Source organism: Neovison vison, chromosome X, assembly GCF_020171115.1.
Source record: "Neovison vison isolate M4711 chromosome X, ASM_NN_V1, whole genome shotgun sequence".
NCBI lineage: Eukaryota > Metazoa > Chordata > Mammalia > Carnivora > Mustelidae > Neogale > Neogale vison.
In genome coordinates this window covers 16,154,448-16,172,352 of record NC_058105.1, presented here as the reverse complement: position 1 = coordinate 16,172,352, position 17,905 = coordinate 16,154,448, and the positions used below count along the sequence as shown (strand labels likewise).

Here is a 17,905-nt window from a genome sequence, read left to right as displayed (position 1 = left end):
AAGTCAAAGTCATGTTTAATAACTTATTAATATAGGGGCATCTGGGTGGCTCAGTCAATTCAGTGTCAGACTATTGGTCTTGACTCCAGTCTGGATCTTGGGGTTGTGGGTTCAAGCCCCATGTTGGGTCTATGTGGAGCCTACTTAAAAAAATAATAACTAATTGGGGGTGCCTGGGTGGCTCAGTGGGTTAAGCCGCTGCCTTCGGCTCAGGTCATGATCTCGGGGTCCTGGGATCGAGTCCCACATCGGGCTCTCTGCTCGGCAGGGAGCCTGCTTCCTCCTCTCTCTCTCTCTCTGCCTGCCTCTCTGCCTACTTGTGATCTCTCTCTGTCAAATAAATAAATAAAATCTTTAAAAAAAATAATAACTCATTAATATAGTTGGGCCTCCATTTCAAAAGCTAACAATTTTAAGGGCACCTGGGTGGCTCAGTGGGTTAAGCCCCTGCCTTAGGCTCAGGTCATGATCTCAGGGTCCTGGGATTGAGCCCCACGTCAGGCTCTCTGCTCAGCGGGGAGCCTGCTTCCCCCCCTGTCTCTGCCTGCCTCTCTGCCTACTTGTGATCTCTCTCTCTCTGTCAAATAAATAAATAAAATCTTTTTAAAAAGCTACCAATTTTAGAATGGATTCTACTCTGCTACCATTTTTTTGATTACTACTTGTTGCATCTCCTTCAGCACAAAATGAAACCTTTGAGATTCGCTCGTAGCATCAACAAAATCAAAGACGTAGTCCAGACCATCCTACAGCAGATCTTTTTTTTAAAGATTTATTTATTTGAGAGAGGAAGAGCATGCACAAGCAAGTGTGGGAGGGGTGGGGAGAATCCTAAGCAGACTCCAACTGAACATGGAGCCCAACTCGGGGCTCAAGATCATGACCCCAAGATCGTGACTTGGGCCAAGACCAAGAGTCAGGGGCTTAACCGACTGCCACCCAGGCACCACAGAGATGATAGTTTAGATTCAGCAGTCTGGTCTTCATTAGGCTCTCCTCTTTTCTGAACAGCTGCCTTTGTAATTGGAGGTAGCCTTTTCTTCATCATTCCCATTTAACCACACCCTCTCTTTCCCCAAGTTGGCTTCTAATTCTCCATGTTTCTTAAGAATTTATCTACGATTGGGACGCCTGGGTGGCTCAGTTGGTTAAGCAGCTGCCTTTGGCTCGGGTCATGATCCCAGTGTCCTGGGATCGAGTCCCACATCGGGCAGGGAGCCTGCTCCTCCCTCTGCCTCTGCCTGCCATTCTGTCTGCCTGTGCTCGCTCTCTCCCCCTCTCTCTCTCTGACAAATAAATAAAATCTTTAAAAAAAAAAAGAATTTATCTACGATTGCCCTCTTCTAAGGCTTTCAGATCATAGTCAGTTTCCTTTCTGTAAAGATTTCCTAGGAAGCTGCTATAGTACTGTGTTTCACTCCACCCCAGCTCTTGACCCACTTAAAAATTCACAACGTTTTTGTGTTGTGGATTCTAATTCTGGAAACTCTTTTTCCTTGTCATGCTCATTGTAACCTTATTCAGAATTATGATTTTCTTCAAGTTGTTTCCACCTATAGAGTCATTTGTAGCTCAGGATCATACCTTGATTCCTTGGTTGAATCAAGGTTGAAGTATTTGAAGGGAGGAAAATGCCCTATAGATTTTACATACTTCCCCTTCTGCTGTTTAAAACTATTAACCAAAATTTTTAAAAAGATTTTTTTTATTTATCTGACAGACAGAAATCACAAGTAGGCAGAGAGGCAGGCAGAGAGAGAGGAGGAAGCAGGCTCCTGGCTGAGCAGAGAGCCCGATGCGGGGCTCGATCCCATGACCCTGAGATCATGACCTGAGCTGAAGGCAGAGGCTTTAACCCACTGAGCCACCCAGGCGCCCCCATATTAGCCAAAATTTAACTATAAGTGGCATCTGGGCAGTATGCGTTTAATTAGAAACCTTCAATTTTGCAGACACTGTTCAATGTTTGGTTTTACTGTTAACCGTATTAACAACACATAATGAAATTTGTTAAGTAAATTACAACTTGTCTTCCTGGAGTCTATAGTCCTTTGAAAGATTTTTCTCTTCGGGGGACTTGGGTGGCTCAGTCAGTTAAGTGGCTGCCTTCAACTCAGGTCATGATCCTAGGGTTTTGGGATGGAGCCCCATGTCAGGCTACCTGCTCAGTGGGGAATCTGCTTCTCTGTCTGTCTGCTGCTCCCCCTGCTCGCATTTGCTCTCCCCCCGCTCCGTGTCAAATATATAAACCGTAGTAGGTTGAAGAGACCATTATACTTAATTCTATATTCACTCTAAATGCTTAACTGTTTAATCTACAGATAATTTCCATTGAAGACAATTACGAGGAACAACTTTATGCAGATTAATATATAAACTTCTCATAGTGTAAAAACCTTAAGATTAAAAAAAAAAAAGAAACAAAGAAAGAAAAAGGAAATGACTTTTATCTAACTACCCGGTTGGTTAGTTGAGTGATTCAACTGAAGTATGAGCCCAGGAATTGTTCAGAAGTAACAGTGCCCTGATTTCTTCATCATCAAAAAAACATTAGGTTGAAAAATGCCTGACCTCAGGAACAGAACTTTGAGAGGAAGATTCTGAAAACGTTTCTCTGGTGAGGCAAACATCTTTACTAGGATGATATATCACGGATAGTGCACCGTGTCTTTGATGGGATTTTGGATTACAGGTGGGGTTCCGTGGCGTGAGGTCCGGAGCCAGCCACCAAGAAAGAATTCTTGAGATGTCTTTGGGGCAAAATGGTGGTTTAAGCACGCCGACAGCACCTGCGCTTATATACCCAAGAGCTGGGGGGAAAGTAAGGACAAGGGAGGGTTTCAAAAGAACATTCATATGCTAAAGCGGACCGACCTACAAGGTACCTACAAGATGCCAGAAGTCTTGCTATTGTCAAATGAAGGTTGTTTTCCCCTCTAGCAAGGTAGTAACATTAAGGTAGTAGGGGTGCCTGGGTGGCTCCGTGGGTTAAAGCCTCTGCCTTCGGCTGGAGTCATGAGCTCAGGGTCCCGGGATTGAGCCCCGCATCGGGGCTCTCTGCTCAGCAGGGAGCCTGCTTCCTCCTCTCTTTCTCTGCCTGCCTCTCTGCCTACTTGTGATGTCTGTCAAATAAATAAATAAAATCTCCAAAAAAAAAAAAAAACCATTAAGATAGTAGCTGGATCCCTGGAAGAACGTCTCACGTGTCCCACCCAGGAGCGGCGGGTGGGGGAGGTTGCAGGCTGTCAGCTTCTGCTTTGTCTTCCGCCAGCCTTCTGCTCCCTCATCATCTTCCTGCAGCTTTTGGGCAGCCGGGTCTTTCAAATGAAGATCTGACCTTAGCTTGAGTCGCCTCGGCTTTTGCATGTAAAAAGTCAGATAGGCACTCTTTGTTGATTTTTCTCCTAGGCCTGTAGGTCTCTTTTCTGCTTGCCTGGGGAGTTTCTTGCACTGACTTCCAAAAGACTTCCGTTTTATCCCCATTGCCCTGCTGAGCTACATAGTTTCTTCTCTTTGGATTCATAGGGACAGTTTCCATTCAAATGACTCAACACTAGGTAAACACTGATACTTTGAAGACTCTGACAACCCAAGATACTCAGGTTCCTAGAAAGAGGACTTATCCAGAAGACTACGCTGAGCATTACAGGAGTTACGTGATGAAACAAGGTTCCTGTCTCACAGGGAGGCATAATGCAGTAGAAAAAGCAAGCGATACAGCACTAAAAGACCCCAATTCTTGTCTAAAAACTGCCACTGGCAATCCATGTGACCCTGAGGACGTCATGTCCTACAACTCGGGAGGCTCGGGACAAGTCTAGTGACGACTTTCAGGGGTGGCGTTCCTCCCTTGGCGGATGTGTGTGTGTGTGTGGGGGGGTGCTGTTCCCGGTAGGAAGGGCTGCGGCCTCCAGAAGGCAACCTGAACGATTTGCACTTGACCAAGTCACGGCCACACGATCGCTGCACCTTGAGCCGGAGGGCTACATGCCTCCCGAGCTACCAGAGGCTTCCGGGGTTGTCCTGGGCCCGCCCCGCGCCTGGGGAAGGCGTGTTCGCGTCCCGGCCTGAGCCCGAGCAGAAGGCCGCGCCCCCGGGACGGAAAGGAGCCGCGGCACGGTTCCCGCCCGGCTGCGCCGAGGCGCCACAGGTAGAGACAGGGCGATGGCTGGGCGTGGCTGTCACGAAGCCGCCGGAAGCGCATTCTTTCTTTTCCGGTCGGGCCAGGTCCACAGACCTCGACCCCAAAATGGCGAGTCGGGGTACGGTCTCGGGGAGCTAGAGCGATCGACTGGGGGACTGGTCCTCCAAGCCGCCCCCCGCGCTCCGGAGCTCGGAGCCGCCCTCGCCAGGCCCGCAGGGGCGCGGGCAGCGGGCGCTTCCTCCCCAGCGCGGCGGGGAGGCGTGGCGACGTCGCGGCCCCAGTCGAGGAAGAGGGAAGTGGCGCCCGCGGAAGCCCGGACTGGGCGGAGGTAATGGAGAAGCCGCGTCGCCCCTGGAATTTGGTGGCGCGCGCCCCCAGCGCTGCGGGTCGCACGTGCCACTGGCAGGCCCCGGGGGGTGGGGGGCGGAGCCGGCAGCTTCCCGCGGCGCGCCGGGCGGTCCCAGCCCCGCCGCTGTGCGGCCCGGCCGGTACCCGGGCTCCGAGCGCCCCGTCCAGCCTGGGCGAGCAACCTCTTTGTCCCCCAGGGTCACGTGCAGCCCAGGGATGCTCCCCGGGCACCCTGGGGGGCCGGCCACCCGCGGAGTGCTCGGGGGCGCGCTGATGGTCGGGAGCGAGGGCGTCGCGGATTCGCGGGGTGCGGGGGGGGGCGCAGTGACTCGCTCTGCACCCGACGACACTCCCCTGTTTCCTCTGGCTGATAGGTCGCCAGGGAAAGGGGCCTTTCATTCCCAAAGACGTTAGTTTCTGCAGGCAGAGAAACAGAGGAGGCGCCCCTATACCTTCTGCACCTGGATAGGCAGCAAGGAACCGAGCGTTTCTCTGAATACCCGTGGCATCAAAAGAACTTTGTTGCTGTTGTTGCTGGGATACCTCAGGGAAAATCAGCCTCTTAAGGCCACCCTTAGCCTTACTTAAAGATCTGTGTGCCCCTGAGGAAATGTAAAGTCCGAAGGGTTACCTTTACTAGGACCCTTCCTGTTTCAGAAGAACCTCAATGATCACCCTTTCTCTTTCATTTTTTACAAGCTGACGTTGTATTTGGTAAACGAGGCCAACTTGTGTTTCCAGTAAAGTAAGCAAAAAGTTAATACACAGGTACAAATCTGCACCATGCCCTTGATAATCTTCCCAAAAAGTAGCAAAAAAAAAAAAAATTTGACATCTGGTTGCCCAGTTGGGGGATATTTGCTGAGAGGGATAAGTTTACTTTTTTCCCTAATTGCTTTACTTCTTCTCTGATCTGGTTGTCTCAGTTCTCCTGTTGGTATTAATACAACGGAAAGGAGACTATCAGATGTTCCATGAAGTAAAGGTTTCAGTCTTCCTAAGAGGATGAAGGGGCATAGTAACCGTTTTCCTCTAATTAAAGACCAAAGTCGGGGATGATCTGTTAAAATTGCGACACACTCAAATATGCCCTATTTGTGAAGATGAGACAGGCACACAGATTAAATATTGCATATTCTCAAAGTTCCTTTTAATGAATGGGTGCCAGTTTTTTCATCCACCAGCTTTTCCTCGACCTTAAAAAAAAAAAGTTATCAGTTGACATTTGTCTTGCTGTGCTTTGTTTCACAGCTGAGTGACAGAGAGAAATACATGTCCTGAAGTAATCTGTCATCGTGAGTGTCCTGATACCTGGCAGTTGCTTTTAAAGGGTGGACTGGACAGGTCCTTTTCTGTTCATTCTTCTCTGATAACTATAAATAGCAAGGAAATATGTGTCATGTGGCTGTCTTCTTGACATGTGCTTTTTTTCTGCCCTCCCTCAGTGCCCTTGGGGAGAAGATCCACTCATTGGTTTTATACCAAACCTGACAAAGCCTCGGTTGTCAAAGGTGGTACCAGGAGGATGTCACACATAGGAGTAAAACTATTCCTAGAGCAAATGATGATGAGACATCTGGAAGTGAATGCATGCTTGTACCCACACATGGAGGCTTTGTGGGGGACTGAGGGGTCGGTGAAAGAGAGCTCCGGTGAGAATAAGAAATCCAGCCCGCGAACGGACAGTCTTGGTCCTGAGAGCGCTCGACAGCACTTTCGGAGCTTCTATTATCACGAAGCACCTGGACCTCTGGAGGCTGTCAGCCAACTTCAGGAATTATGCCAGCAGTGGCTGAGGCCCGAGATCCACTCGAAAGAGCAGATCTTGGAACTGCTGGTGCTTGAGCAGTTCCTGACTATTCTGCCCAGGGACACCCAGAACTGGGTGCAGAAGTATCGTCCACAGAGCGTCAGAGAGGCTGTGGCCCTGGTAGAGCGCTTTCAGAGAGAACCTAGTGGAATCAGTGATGAGGTGAGAAGCTCCCTTATGTGGACAGTGAAATAGGGTGAAGGTGAAATTGTCCAGGTTGGGTGTTGGGGGGGCAGTGGAGGAACAAGGAGGAGTAGGTGACTCTTCTGTCATTCCTTGAGGACAGCCAAGCAGGATCTGAAACCACAGATGCGTGGGAGTAGTAGATGACAGGTTTCAGAGTTCCTGGCCACCTTTCTTGGCCTTGGAAAAAAAGAAATGCATTTTGCCCTCTTTCTGGCCAGGGTGAACTAGGGGTGGTGGGCCTTGGCTGGCGTGGCCAAGGAGAGAGGACTTGAGTTCTTAGAGGAATAAAAGGCAAGGCAGAGTTGGGAAAGGGGGGGAAATCTGAAAAAACAAAACAAAACAAAAAAGCAGAGCACTTAGAGATCAAAGGAGAGAGAGGGCGGCAAACAGAAGTATAAATCAAAGAATTCTGGGAAGACTATAAAGGAAGAGAAGAATTGGGAAGATAAAAGGGAAGCAAAGATACAGAAAGAAGAAAACTGCCAAGAGAGGAGTGGACAGAATCAGGTGCGGAGGGGTAGCGCCCTCTCTAGTGGGAGCGCCTGTCTCTGGGCCTGGAGAAAAGAGCCTCCATTGCCCTCCCTTGGTGGTGTGCCCTTGGCCTTCCTGGGAAGTGGGGAACCAGCGTATGTCCTTGGGAGATGGCAGCACCCTTGCTTTCCTTGGGAGCCCGAGGAAGTGTTCACTTTGAGGAACACAGGGCAGGGTATATTTTTGGCATTTTACTACAATGGAATCATATGGAGGGAAGTGAGAGTCCAAACTTCCCTCTCATTTTTCCTTCACTGTATCCCCTTTCTCCATGAAATCCTTCCCTGGCTGTGGAAGGATTGGAAAATCTGACTGGCTGGGGATCTTTTTTATTTTTATTTTTTAAAAGATGTTATTTATTTGTCAGAGAGAGAGAGCACAAGCAGGGGGAGTGGCAGGCAGAGGGAGAAGCAGACTCCCCACTGGGAAGCCCCCCCCATGCGGGACTCCATCCTGGGACCCTGGGATCAGGGCCTGAGCCAAAGACAGGCACTTCACTGACTGAGCCATCCAGGAGTCCTCTGGGGATCTTTTTTTATTCAACTCCTGTTTTAGAGAAAACTGACACATTAAAAATGCCTTTAGGCAAGGGTCCCAGGCAAGAAAGCAAGCCGGTGAAGGGACAGTAAGAGGCAGCGTCCACACTGGGAGGGGCCTGAGCTGTGGCTGGCTTGGTAAGCTTGCTTCATCTGATCACACTTTCCTCAGATGATGTATATGGTTCTTTGTGAGGAAACGGTGGCGCAATATCTCTTTAGTTTTTCTTTTTGCTTTTTTTTTTTAATGACTTCCTGGAATGTCACAGCTTCCTGAATCTGGGCTCTCCTCTTGCCCATCCCTCCACCACTACCCCCAAACGAAAAGTAAGTTCTGTGCTAATGAGGATGGGGATTATTTCTAGGTCACAGCCCATGAGCTGGGAAAGGAGGCAGTGCCCTTGGGAGGAACAGCAGTGGCCCCAGGCTTTAAGTGGAAGCCCGCAGAGCCCCAACCAATGGGTATGTTCCAGAAAGAATGTTGGAATACATACCGGGTACTACAGGAAGAGCTGGGCTGGAAAACTCACAAAGAAACCCAGCCTGTATGTGAAAGAGGTGAGGAGTTTCATCATCATTCTCTTCTCCTGGGCACTGTCCTAGGAATCGGTTCTGCCGGAATGTCACGGGAATTTTCCAGGTGCCCAGCCTTGCCAGCTGTTAGGATGTGTCTCAAGTGCAAGGATAGTAGGCCAGTGGGTGGGTGAAGGTCAGGGTCAGCCTGGGGTGCAGAAATATCCAAACCAGAGAACCCTGGTATTCACACTGCGGACCTCGCTCCTTAGAAGTTTGAGAGAAAATGGATGGACTAGGGACAGGGGGGGTCATCTTACCCTTCTGTGATAGAGAAGAAACTGGGATCGGAAATGGGTCATCGTGGCAGAATGGGGAGAGAGTTGTGCACCAGGAAAAAAAAATGATAAAAGACAGAAACCGGCTACACTGGAGGACCTGAGTCTTTGATTTTTCAGTCCCCTCTAATTCCTGCCTGGCTCAGTAAATAATTTATTTTACGAGAGGAAAAAAAAATAATGGATCTCCTATTAATTTCTCTCACCAAATCTGGGGAACTGGTTCTTTGGAGTGATGGGTAGTTGGTTCTTATTTGCCTCTGGCAGCACAGACACACTTGTGAATGTGAGCCACCCTTATTGAAGGACTCCTGAGGTTCTGTGTTCTAGAAATCAGCTGAGGATATTTGTCAGCCCAAAAGAGAGACATTTTCTCTGGCTCTTTTCCATCCACAGCTGGGCCTGCTCAACAGATTCTAGCCTTTTCTGAGCAGAAAAGCACCCCAAACTGGAAGATGGCGTCTGAGCTCATCTTGCCTGAGTTCCAGGTGAGCCGTACTTTGCAGCTTTTTCAGGCAGCCCGCGCCTGGCCTTGTCTGTGCTTTTCTCTGCTGCCCGCATCCCACAGTGCTCAGCAGGCGCTCTGAGGCGTGTTAGCCCCGGATGTTCACCTTGAGGCAAGTAGGCTTGGCACGGTGGGGACCAGGCCTCTCCCACGCTGTTTACTGATCTCTGGCTTTCTTCCTTTTCTGCCATCTTTCCCCCCCCCTCCAACCCCGAATTTTAATACTGTCTTCGGTGGCTGGCCTGCTGCGTAGTTCAGAGATGAGGGAGAGGACAGCTTCTGTGGTGGCCTGTACTGAACCGAAACCTGTTCTCTTCTTCAGAGCCTGTTGACATTTGAGGATGTGGCGGTGTCTTTCTCTGAGGAAGAATGGCGGTTACTGGACCCTACTCAGAAGAGCCTTTACAATGACGTAATGCAGGAGAACTACGAGACTGTCGTCTCTCTAGGTAAAGAGTCTTCCTTTGCTTTGGGTAGAAGTTGAGTAATCTGGCCACAGTTTATGGAAAACCATCTCCTGTGGGAGAGTCCCCGGGTTCCAGTAGCTGTTTGGGTCTGACCTTGATGGCGTGGGGGGAAGGCGAGGCATATCCAGGTGATTCAGAATAGATCCTCACTACCAGCGTATCTCCCCGTCTTCTGCTCTGACCACCCTCGTCCAAGCCGCCGCCATCCCTGACCCAGTCTGCTTCAGTAGGCGGGATCCCCATTCCCCACCCCGTTCCACCTGCCCTCCTGAGGCTTCCTTCTCCACTTGGTCCTTGCATCTCCGCCCACGACCACAGTAGACTAGAAAGAAGGTGCCTTAAGATTCTGCCCATTTAAACATTTGGAGTAAATGAAAGTATGAAAGAGTTATTCCCTCTTCCTGCAAAGAATCTGGAATTAAGATGGCAGCCATGACCTCAGAGCATCTTTGTTACCCCCAACCCTGAAGTAATCTGCTTAGAACTAGGAGGAGAACAATAGATCCAAGGTCCCCAAGAGTTCGAGGACAGCCTTGGAGAGTCTCCTACAGGTAAGTATGTACACAGGGAGAAGAGAAATGTTCCTTGATGAGAACTGTTACAGAGGATTGACACTCCAGGATTCTATTCCTATGTTTTTCTTACCGAACTTCTTACTGAGATAACTTTAGATTCACATGCAGATTTAAAATATAATACAAAGAGCACCTGTATACATTTCACCCAGCTCCCCTCAATGATAACTTCTGTGAAAAGTATCATACAATGTCACAACCAGGCTGTTGATACTGATGGTCTTGTGACCTTTATATTTTCCATTTTATTTGTCTGTCTGTGTAATTAGTTCTATAAAGTTTTTTTTAATGATCTATTTATTTATTCTAAGGAGGGAGAGAGTGTGTGCGTTCAGGGGAAGGGGCAGAGGGACAGATTGTCCAGCAGACTTCCCACTGAGTGGGACCTACGACACTGGGCTCAATCTCATGACCATGAGATCATGACCTGAGGTGAAATCAAGAGTCAGAGGCTTAACTGACAGCCCTCCCAGGGCTCCTAGTTCTGTAAAGTTTTATTGCAAGCGTAGGTTTGCATATTCACCTCTGCAGTCAAGATACTAGATAGTTGGGGCGCCTGGGTGGCTCAGTGGGTTAAAGCCTCTGCCTTCGGCTCAGGTCATGATCCCAGGGTCCTGGGATCGAGCCCCACATCGGGCTCTCTGCTCAGTGGGGAGCCTGCTTCCTCCTCTCTCTCTCTCTGCCTGCCTCTCTGCCTACTTGTGATCTCTGTCTGTCAAATAAATAAATAAAATCTTTAAAAAAATTAAAAAAAACACAAAAGATACTGGATAGTTACTTGACTGCAGGGACCTTTGTTTTGCCCTTTTATTATCACACGCTTGTCCTCTGTACCTCACCCCATCACTGGCCCATGTCAACCACTGATCTGTTTTACATTTCTGAAATCTTGCCGTTTCAAAAGTGTTACATGAATAAAACCATAAAATGTGTAATGCTTTGGCATTAACTTTTTTCATTCAGAGTAAGTCCCTGGAAATTGATCTGAATTGTTGTGTACCAAAAGTTGATTTGTTTGTTTGATTGTTTTTTTAATACTGAGGAGCGTGGCATGATACCGAGAGACCAGTTTGGATACCCATGAACCACTGAAAGATCTTTGCTGTCTTCAGCTTTGGGCTAGCATGAGTAAAGCTGTCCTGAGCATTTGTGTGCAGAATTTTTTTTTTTTTAGAGATAAGTTTTTTTTTCCTCCGGAGTAAATCCCTTAAGAGTGCAATTGCTGGTTCATATGGTAACATGTTTAATTTCCTAAGCACTTGCCAAACTGTTCTCCGCAACGACTGTACCATTCCCCATTCCCAGCAGCAGAGGACGCGTGGTCCCATTTCTCCACGTCCTCGCCAGTGTTTATATGACCTCCGTTTTATGTTCGCCATTCTGATCGGCCTGTAGGGTTACCTCGTGGTGATTTGGATTTCCATTTCCCTAATGGCCAGTGATGTTCTATTGATTTTCCTGTGCTTATTGGCCATCTCTGTTTTCTGTCAGTGAAGTATCTTTTACCCATATTTTAATTGGATTGTTTTTTAACTCTTGAGTATTGAGAGTTTCTGTATTCTAGATTCTAGCTCTTTGTCGAATATGTAGATTGCAAATAGTTTCTCCAAGTCTGTATATTGTCATTTTAATCCTCTTCCCATGGGCTTCCACAGAGGAAAAGGTTCTCATTTTGATGAGGACCAATTTTTCAGTTTTTTTCCTTTTATACATTGTGTTTTTAGTGTCAAGGTTAGAACTCAGGCTAACTCTAGATCCCTAAAATTTTCTGCCATTTTTACCTAAAAGTTTTATAGTGTTATATGTAAGTCCCTGATCCATTTTGGGCTATTTATTATATGAGGTACGAAGTTTAGGATGAGGCTTATTTTTTGGCTTGTGGAGGGCTAGTTGCTTCAGCTCCGTTTCTCAAAAAGGCTGTCTTTCCTCCATTGAATTGTTTATAAAATATTTTATTTATTTATTTGTCAGAGAGAGAGAGAGGGAGCACACAAGCAGGGGAAGTGGCAGGCAGAGGGAGAATCAGGCTCCCCGCTGAGCAAGGAGTCCAATGTGGGACTCGATCCCAGGACCCTGGGATCATGACCTGAGCCGAAGGCAGACAGACGCCTAACCGACTGAGCCACCCAGGCCTCCCCTCTATTGAATCATTTTTGCACTTTTGTCAAAGAGCAGTTGAGTGTATTTCTGTGCATCTGTTCTGTTCCACTGGGCTCTGTGTTTGTGCTGCTGCCAGTGTTACACTATCTTGATTGCTGTAGCTCTGTAGTATCAAGGCCATAATGTCTATCAAGTAGACTGATGCTTCCCACTTTATTCTTTTTTGTAAAATAAAATTTTATTTTAACACTTCTGGGGCCTGTGCCTTTCCATGTAAATTTTAGAGTACTCTTATCTATGTCTACAAGGAACTTTATTGGGATTTTGCTAGATACTACATTAAACTATGTATTAGTTTGAGGAGGATTGATGTCTTTACAATGTTGATTTTTTTTGCTCAGTGAACACAGCGTGTGTCTATTTATTTAGGTCTTTTCAAATTTCTTTTGTCAACTTTTTGTAATTTTCAGTGTACAGATCCTCTGTTTTGTTAAATAGAGGCCAAAGCATTTCATTTTCACTGGAACATTTGTAAATGGTGTTATTTTTAATTTTGGTTTCTGTGTGTTCATTATTTTTATATAGGAATGGCACTGATTTTGTATTTTGATCTTGTATTCTGTGATCCTGCTCACTCACTTATTATTTCTAAGAGGTTCTTTTTGTAGATGCCTTGAGATTTTTACACATAGATAATCACATCTGCAATGCCTTTTAATGCCATAACTGTAGTAGCTCCAACCTCTTGCTATGTTGCATAGAATGGAAAGAGCAAACATCCTTGTTTTGTCCCAATTTTATCATGAAAACATTAAGTTTTTCACCATTACCTATTTATATTAGTATGGATTTTTTTATTGTTGATACTCTTTTATCAAGTCAATATAATTCCTAACTTAGTATTTTGCCATGAATGGATATGGAATTTGTGAAACACTTTCCTGTGTCTTTTGGTAAGAATATGATCTTCAAAGGCTTGTTGAAATGGTATGTTATGTTGATTGATTTCAAATGTTGAATCAGCTGTGCATACTTGCAGTAAATCCTTCTTGATCGTGGTATCTAATTCTTACATATTGCTGTATTGTTTGCCAGTATTTTGTTGAGTATTTCTACATTTAAGTTCATGGGAGATGTTTGTAGTTTTCTTTAAAAAAAAAAAAAAAGATTTATTGGGCACCTGGATGGCTCAGTCAGCTAGGCAACTGCCTTCGGCTTGGGTCGTGATCTCAAAGTCCTGGGATCGAGTCGCGTGTCAGGCTCTTGCTCAGCGGGGAGTCTGCTGCTCCCTCTGACCCTCCCCTCTCATGCTTGTTCTCTCTCTCAAATAAATAAATAAAATCTTTAAAAAATAAAGAATAAAAAAAGGTTTCTTTATTGTAGAGAGAGAGAGTGCACATGCGTGCATGAGTGGGGTGGGGAGGGGAGGACAGAGGGAGAGAGAATCCTCAAGCAGACTCCCTGCTGAGCACGGAGCCCAACGTTGGGCTCAATCCCAGGACCTTGGGACCATGACCTGAGCCAGAATCCAGAGTCAGCTGCTTAACCACCTGAGCCACTGAGGCGCTCCAGTAGTTTTCTACTTTTTGTGTTGCCTTTATATGATTTTGCTATCAGGGTAATACCGGCCTTATAAAATGAGTTGTGTAGGATTTCCTCCTCCTTTCTGGAAGAGATTGTGTAAAATTGGTGTTAATTCTTTAAATATTTGGTAGAATCCTCCAGTCACACCATGTGGACTTGGATTTTGGGGGGAGGCTTTTAAACTATGAATTCAGTGTGTTTAATGGTGATAGTCCTATTCAGAACTCTATTTCATGATGGTTGAATTCTGTTAGTAATATCATGAATAGGGGCACCTGGGTGGTTCAGTAGGTTAAGCCTCTGCCTTTGGCTCAGGTCATGATCTCAGGGTGCTGGGATCGAGCCTGCTTCCCCCTCTTCCCCTGCCTGTCTCTCTGCCTTCTTGTGATCTCTCTCTCTCTCTCTGTGTCAAATAAATAAATAAATAAAATCTTTAGAAAATAAAATTTTATGAACATAAGGTTATTAATACTATATCTTACCATCCTTTTATTTATTATTTATATTTTTAAAAGATTTATTTATTTATTTGAGAGAGAGAGCACAGGGGGAGGGGCAGAGAGAGAGGGAGAGAAGCAGACTGCTTGCTGAGGGCAGGGCCCGAGGCAGGGCTTGATCTCAAGATCCTAAGATCTTGACCTGAGTCAAAGTCAAGAGTCAGATGCCCGACAGTCTGAGCCACCCGGGTGCCCCTCTTACCATCCTTTCAGTTATGGCAGAATGTGAACTGATATATCCAGTTTCCTTCCTGATACTAGTGATTTGGATTTTCCCTCCTTTTATTTTTGTCATTTGTGAAAGCGGTTTGTCAATTTTATTAGTTTTCTTGAAGAACAAACTTTTTCTTTGGTTGTGGATTTTGCTCTGATCTTTATTAGTTCCCTTCTTTAACTTGCTTTGGGTTTGCTTTTTTCTCTAGTTTATTGAGGTAGAAATTAGATTATTGATCTGAGACCTTTCCCCTTTTCTTTTGTATGTACTTGGGGCTATACCTTTTTCTCTGAGCACTTCTTTAGCTGCATTCCACATATTTTGATACATTGTAATTTCATTATTTATTTATTTATTTATTTGTATTTTTAATTTTTTAGTAATCTCTACACCCAGCGTGGGGCTTGAACTCATGACCCTGAGATCAAGAGTCTTCTGCTGCACCAACTGAGCCAGCTAGGTGCCCCTGGAATTTTATTTCCTTTTTTTAAAAAAATATTTTATTTATTTATTTGTCAGAGAGCATGCACAAGCAGGGCAAAAAGCAGGCTCCCCACTGAGCAAGGAGCCCGATGTGGGACTCGATCCAGGGCTTTGGGGTCATGACCTGAGCTAAAGGCAGACACTCAGCCAACTGAGCCTCCCAGGCGCCCTGGAATTCGATTTTCATTCAGCTACATATTTTTAAGTTTTCTTTGTGACTTTCTCTCTGAACCGTGGAAATTTTAGAAGTGTATTTTTTTTTGTTTCCACATATTTTAAAAAATATATTTTACTTATTTATTTGAGAGAGAGTGAAAGAGAGAGCATGAGAGGGGGCAGGGTCAGAAGGAGAAACAGACTGCCCGCTGAACAGGGAGCTCAGTGCAAGGCTTGATCCCTGAATCCAACGCCAGGATCATGACCTGACCCAAAAGCAGAGGCTTAACCAACTGAGCCACCCAGGTGCTGCTTGTTTCCACATACTTCTAGATTTTCCTCTTGTCTTTATGTCTTTGATTTCCAGTCTGGTGCCATTTTTGTTTGCTTGTATTCTGATCCTTTTGTCTATTAGGTTAGGAGGGTCGGGGTCCTTTTTAACTATTTTAATTAATCAGTCACCCTGTTTTACTTTAGCACAGAGGTTCTTTCCTAGTTTGGGGGGGTTACACTTCCAGTGACAGTTTAACGTTCAGAGCCTTCCTGGTGTTACTGTGGTTTCCTTGGTTTGTATTGTACAGCTAGGGTTCCTGTATGTCCCTGCTTCTGTCGCCTGAGGGTGAGGAAGGGGTTTACACAGGCCCAGAGTGCCTCTCAGTCGGAAAGGGATGAAGAGGCTTGGGGGGCCAGGCCACTGTGGCTAGGTGCCTCTTGCTCCTTCTGCCTGCCCACTTCGGTGTCTCCCGACTGGGGTTCGGGTGTTGGCAGACTTCCCATTCCAACTGATGAAGAGATAAACCTGTCCAGGCAGCTTTGTGTTGCTGGGTTGAGGGTTGGAAGATGCTGGCTGGGGTTGCCTTCTTCTGGGGCTCTGGGGATACAGGACGCCCTGCTGTGTTATTCTGCTAGCCCTGGCGTCCCAGACCATTTTGCTTTCTTCTTACCGTGTCTTGGAACTCTCTGTTGGTTGTGGCTGGCATTCTTTTATTGGCTTGTCATGCCCAGCAGGGAGGATCAGGAGGAAATGCATCAGTTCTGTTTTGTCCATATTGGACCAGAAATCACTTGTTCTGTGGTTTTTTTTTTTTTTAAAGCAATCATTGATTTTTCTCCCCATTCCTGTAGTTTTCTTGTTCTGGGACACCGACGGCTGACTCTTCTGTTTATTCCAACAGGGTTAAAGCTCAAAAATGACACTGGAAATGACCAACCTATATCTCTTTCTGCATTAGAAATACAAGCATCAGGATGCAGAGTGTTAAGAAAGGCCAGAATGAAAGTTGCCCAGAAAACAACAGGCAAAGAAAATCATGGCGGGACACGCAGGGTTCGGAGACGGCACCGAGCTTTTCTAGGCAGGAAAAGAAAGAAACTTTCAACTTGTAAACAAGAGCTTCCAAAACATAAGGATCTCCAAGGGAAAAGCCATGCAGGGGAGAAACCTTTTAAGTGTCAGGAATGTGAGAAAAGTTTCAGAGTTAGCTCTGACCTCATTAAGCACCAGAGAATTCACACTGAAGAGAAGCCCTATAAGTGTCAACAGTGCGATAAGAGGTTTAGGTGGAGTTCAGATCTTAATAAGCACTTAATGGCCCACCAAGGAATAAAACCATACAGATGCTCATGGTGTGGGAAAAGCTTCAGTCACAATACAAATCTGCACACACACCTAAGAATTCACACAGGAGAGAAGCCCTTTAAATGTTACGAATGCGGGAAAAGATTCATTCAGAACTGCCACCTCATTAAGCACCAGAGAACCCACACAGGCGAGCAGCCGTATGCTTGTAGTGTGTGCAGGAGAAACTTCAGCCGGCGCTCCAGCCTTCTTAGACACCAGAAACTCCACAGGAGAAGGGAGTCCTGTCCAGTGTCTCCAGTCTGAAGAAAGTCACCAAACAGATCTTGACCCTAGAGGTGACGAAAGAATATAAAACTATGAGGCACCAATGATAGGAATTTGGCACCCACAGGAAATGTGGGAGGGGTCCATGGCCTACTTCTCAGAAAGGAATCTAAGCCGTCTCTCTTGTTCAGCATTGTATCTTCAGTGCCTAGCACAAGACTGATACGCAATGAGTACTTGATCAATAAAAGAGTGGAAATACAGCTGTCATCTATCTAGAGTTATCTGTTCATCTATCTGTCTGTGTATCTGCTTACTCAGCTTCCCCACCCTCGGTGATCGGTGATCGGAGTTCTTCAAGGATCAGGTGCTCAGCAGACATGTAATGGCCATGAGTTCTACTCTCATTCTTTCTCCAGAGAGATGGAAAATAAGAGTGTTCAGGTCCTCCGAAGGGAGCTTAGAGAGAATTACTAAGCTGGAGAGAGTTTCTATGGCTATTATTCTTTCAACAGGAACAGCCAAGCCTGGGGCTGTGAGGGAGCTTGATTCTCCAGCCGGAAGGGAGCATTCTCGGTGTTTGCCTGGGAGAAGTGCCCCCAGGCTGTTCCCCTCAGGGCCCACTGCCGCCGTGGTTTCTATCAAGAGTTGGAAGCAGCAGGCGAAGCCCTCTAATGCCACCACAGACCTAGGGACCCTGCAAGTGCTTCATACCTCACCTGATCCTCTCAACACTGACGTTGATAGAAGGAAATGATGAAGGAAGCACTCCGGGCCCTTATCCACATACGTATTTCTTTATAGAAGGCCCAGGACCATGGTAAATGGCTTTTTTTTTTAAACTTTTCACCCTGTGGACTAAGGCTTTCAGATTGGTGCCACACTGCTCCAGAGCCTCAAGGGAAGCCTGTTTATATGGCTGCTCAGCCACAACGCCAAATGCTTTGGATGCTCTGCAGGAAAGTCTGGAAGTTTTGCAAAGGGGGGTGCTGAGAATGGCAAGGTGAACCCGGTGGCCTCATGGCCCCAGCCCACATTGGATAGCAGGAGGGAACATCCAGAAGTGTCAGAG

General features: G+C 46.4%; 1 protein-coding gene across 3 annotated transcripts; it reads left to right on the top strand.

The window, feature by feature from the left end:
- The first annotated feature begins 4,245 nt into the window (after positions 1 to 4,245).
- Positions 4,246 to 17,096, top strand: ZNF75D (zinc finger protein 75D). 3 transcript variants are annotated; one of them, XM_044235055.1, is made up of 6 exons: positions 4,246 to 4,472; positions 5,938 to 6,464; positions 7,921 to 8,113; positions 8,803 to 8,894; positions 9,234 to 9,360; positions 16,220 to 17,096. In XM_044235055.1, exons 2-6 carry the CDS (start codon positions 6,018 to 6,020, stop codon positions 16,870 to 16,872), a joined length of 1,512 nt encoding a protein of 503 aa, XP_044090990.1. In that variant the 5' UTR covers positions 4,246 to 4,472; positions 5,938 to 6,017; the 3' UTR covers positions 16,873 to 17,096. The 3 variants fall into 3 exon arrangements, with proteins under 3 accessions (XP_044090990.1, XP_044090991.1, XP_044090989.1); XM_044235056.1 differs by having other exon boundaries at positions 4,247 to 4,472; positions 7,921 to 8,017; positions 16,163 to 17,096; XM_044235054.1 differs by having other exon boundaries at positions 4,247 to 4,472; positions 16,163 to 17,096.
- The last annotated feature ends 809 nt before the right edge of the window (positions 17,097 to 17,905 follow it).

Coding starts and splice junctions, on each gene's coding strand:
- ZNF75D (XM_044235054.1), top strand. CDS start 6,018: ATGTCACACATAGGAGTAAAACTATTCCTAGAGCAAATGATGATGAGA. Junction 8,114..8,802: donor CCAGCCTGTATGTGAAAGAG/GTGAGGAGTTTC, acceptor TTCCATCCACAG/CTGGGCCTGCTCAACAGATT. Junction 8,895..9,233: donor TCATCTTGCCTGAGTTCCAG/GTGAGCCGTACT, acceptor TCTCTTCTTCAG/AGCCTGTTGACATTTGAGGA.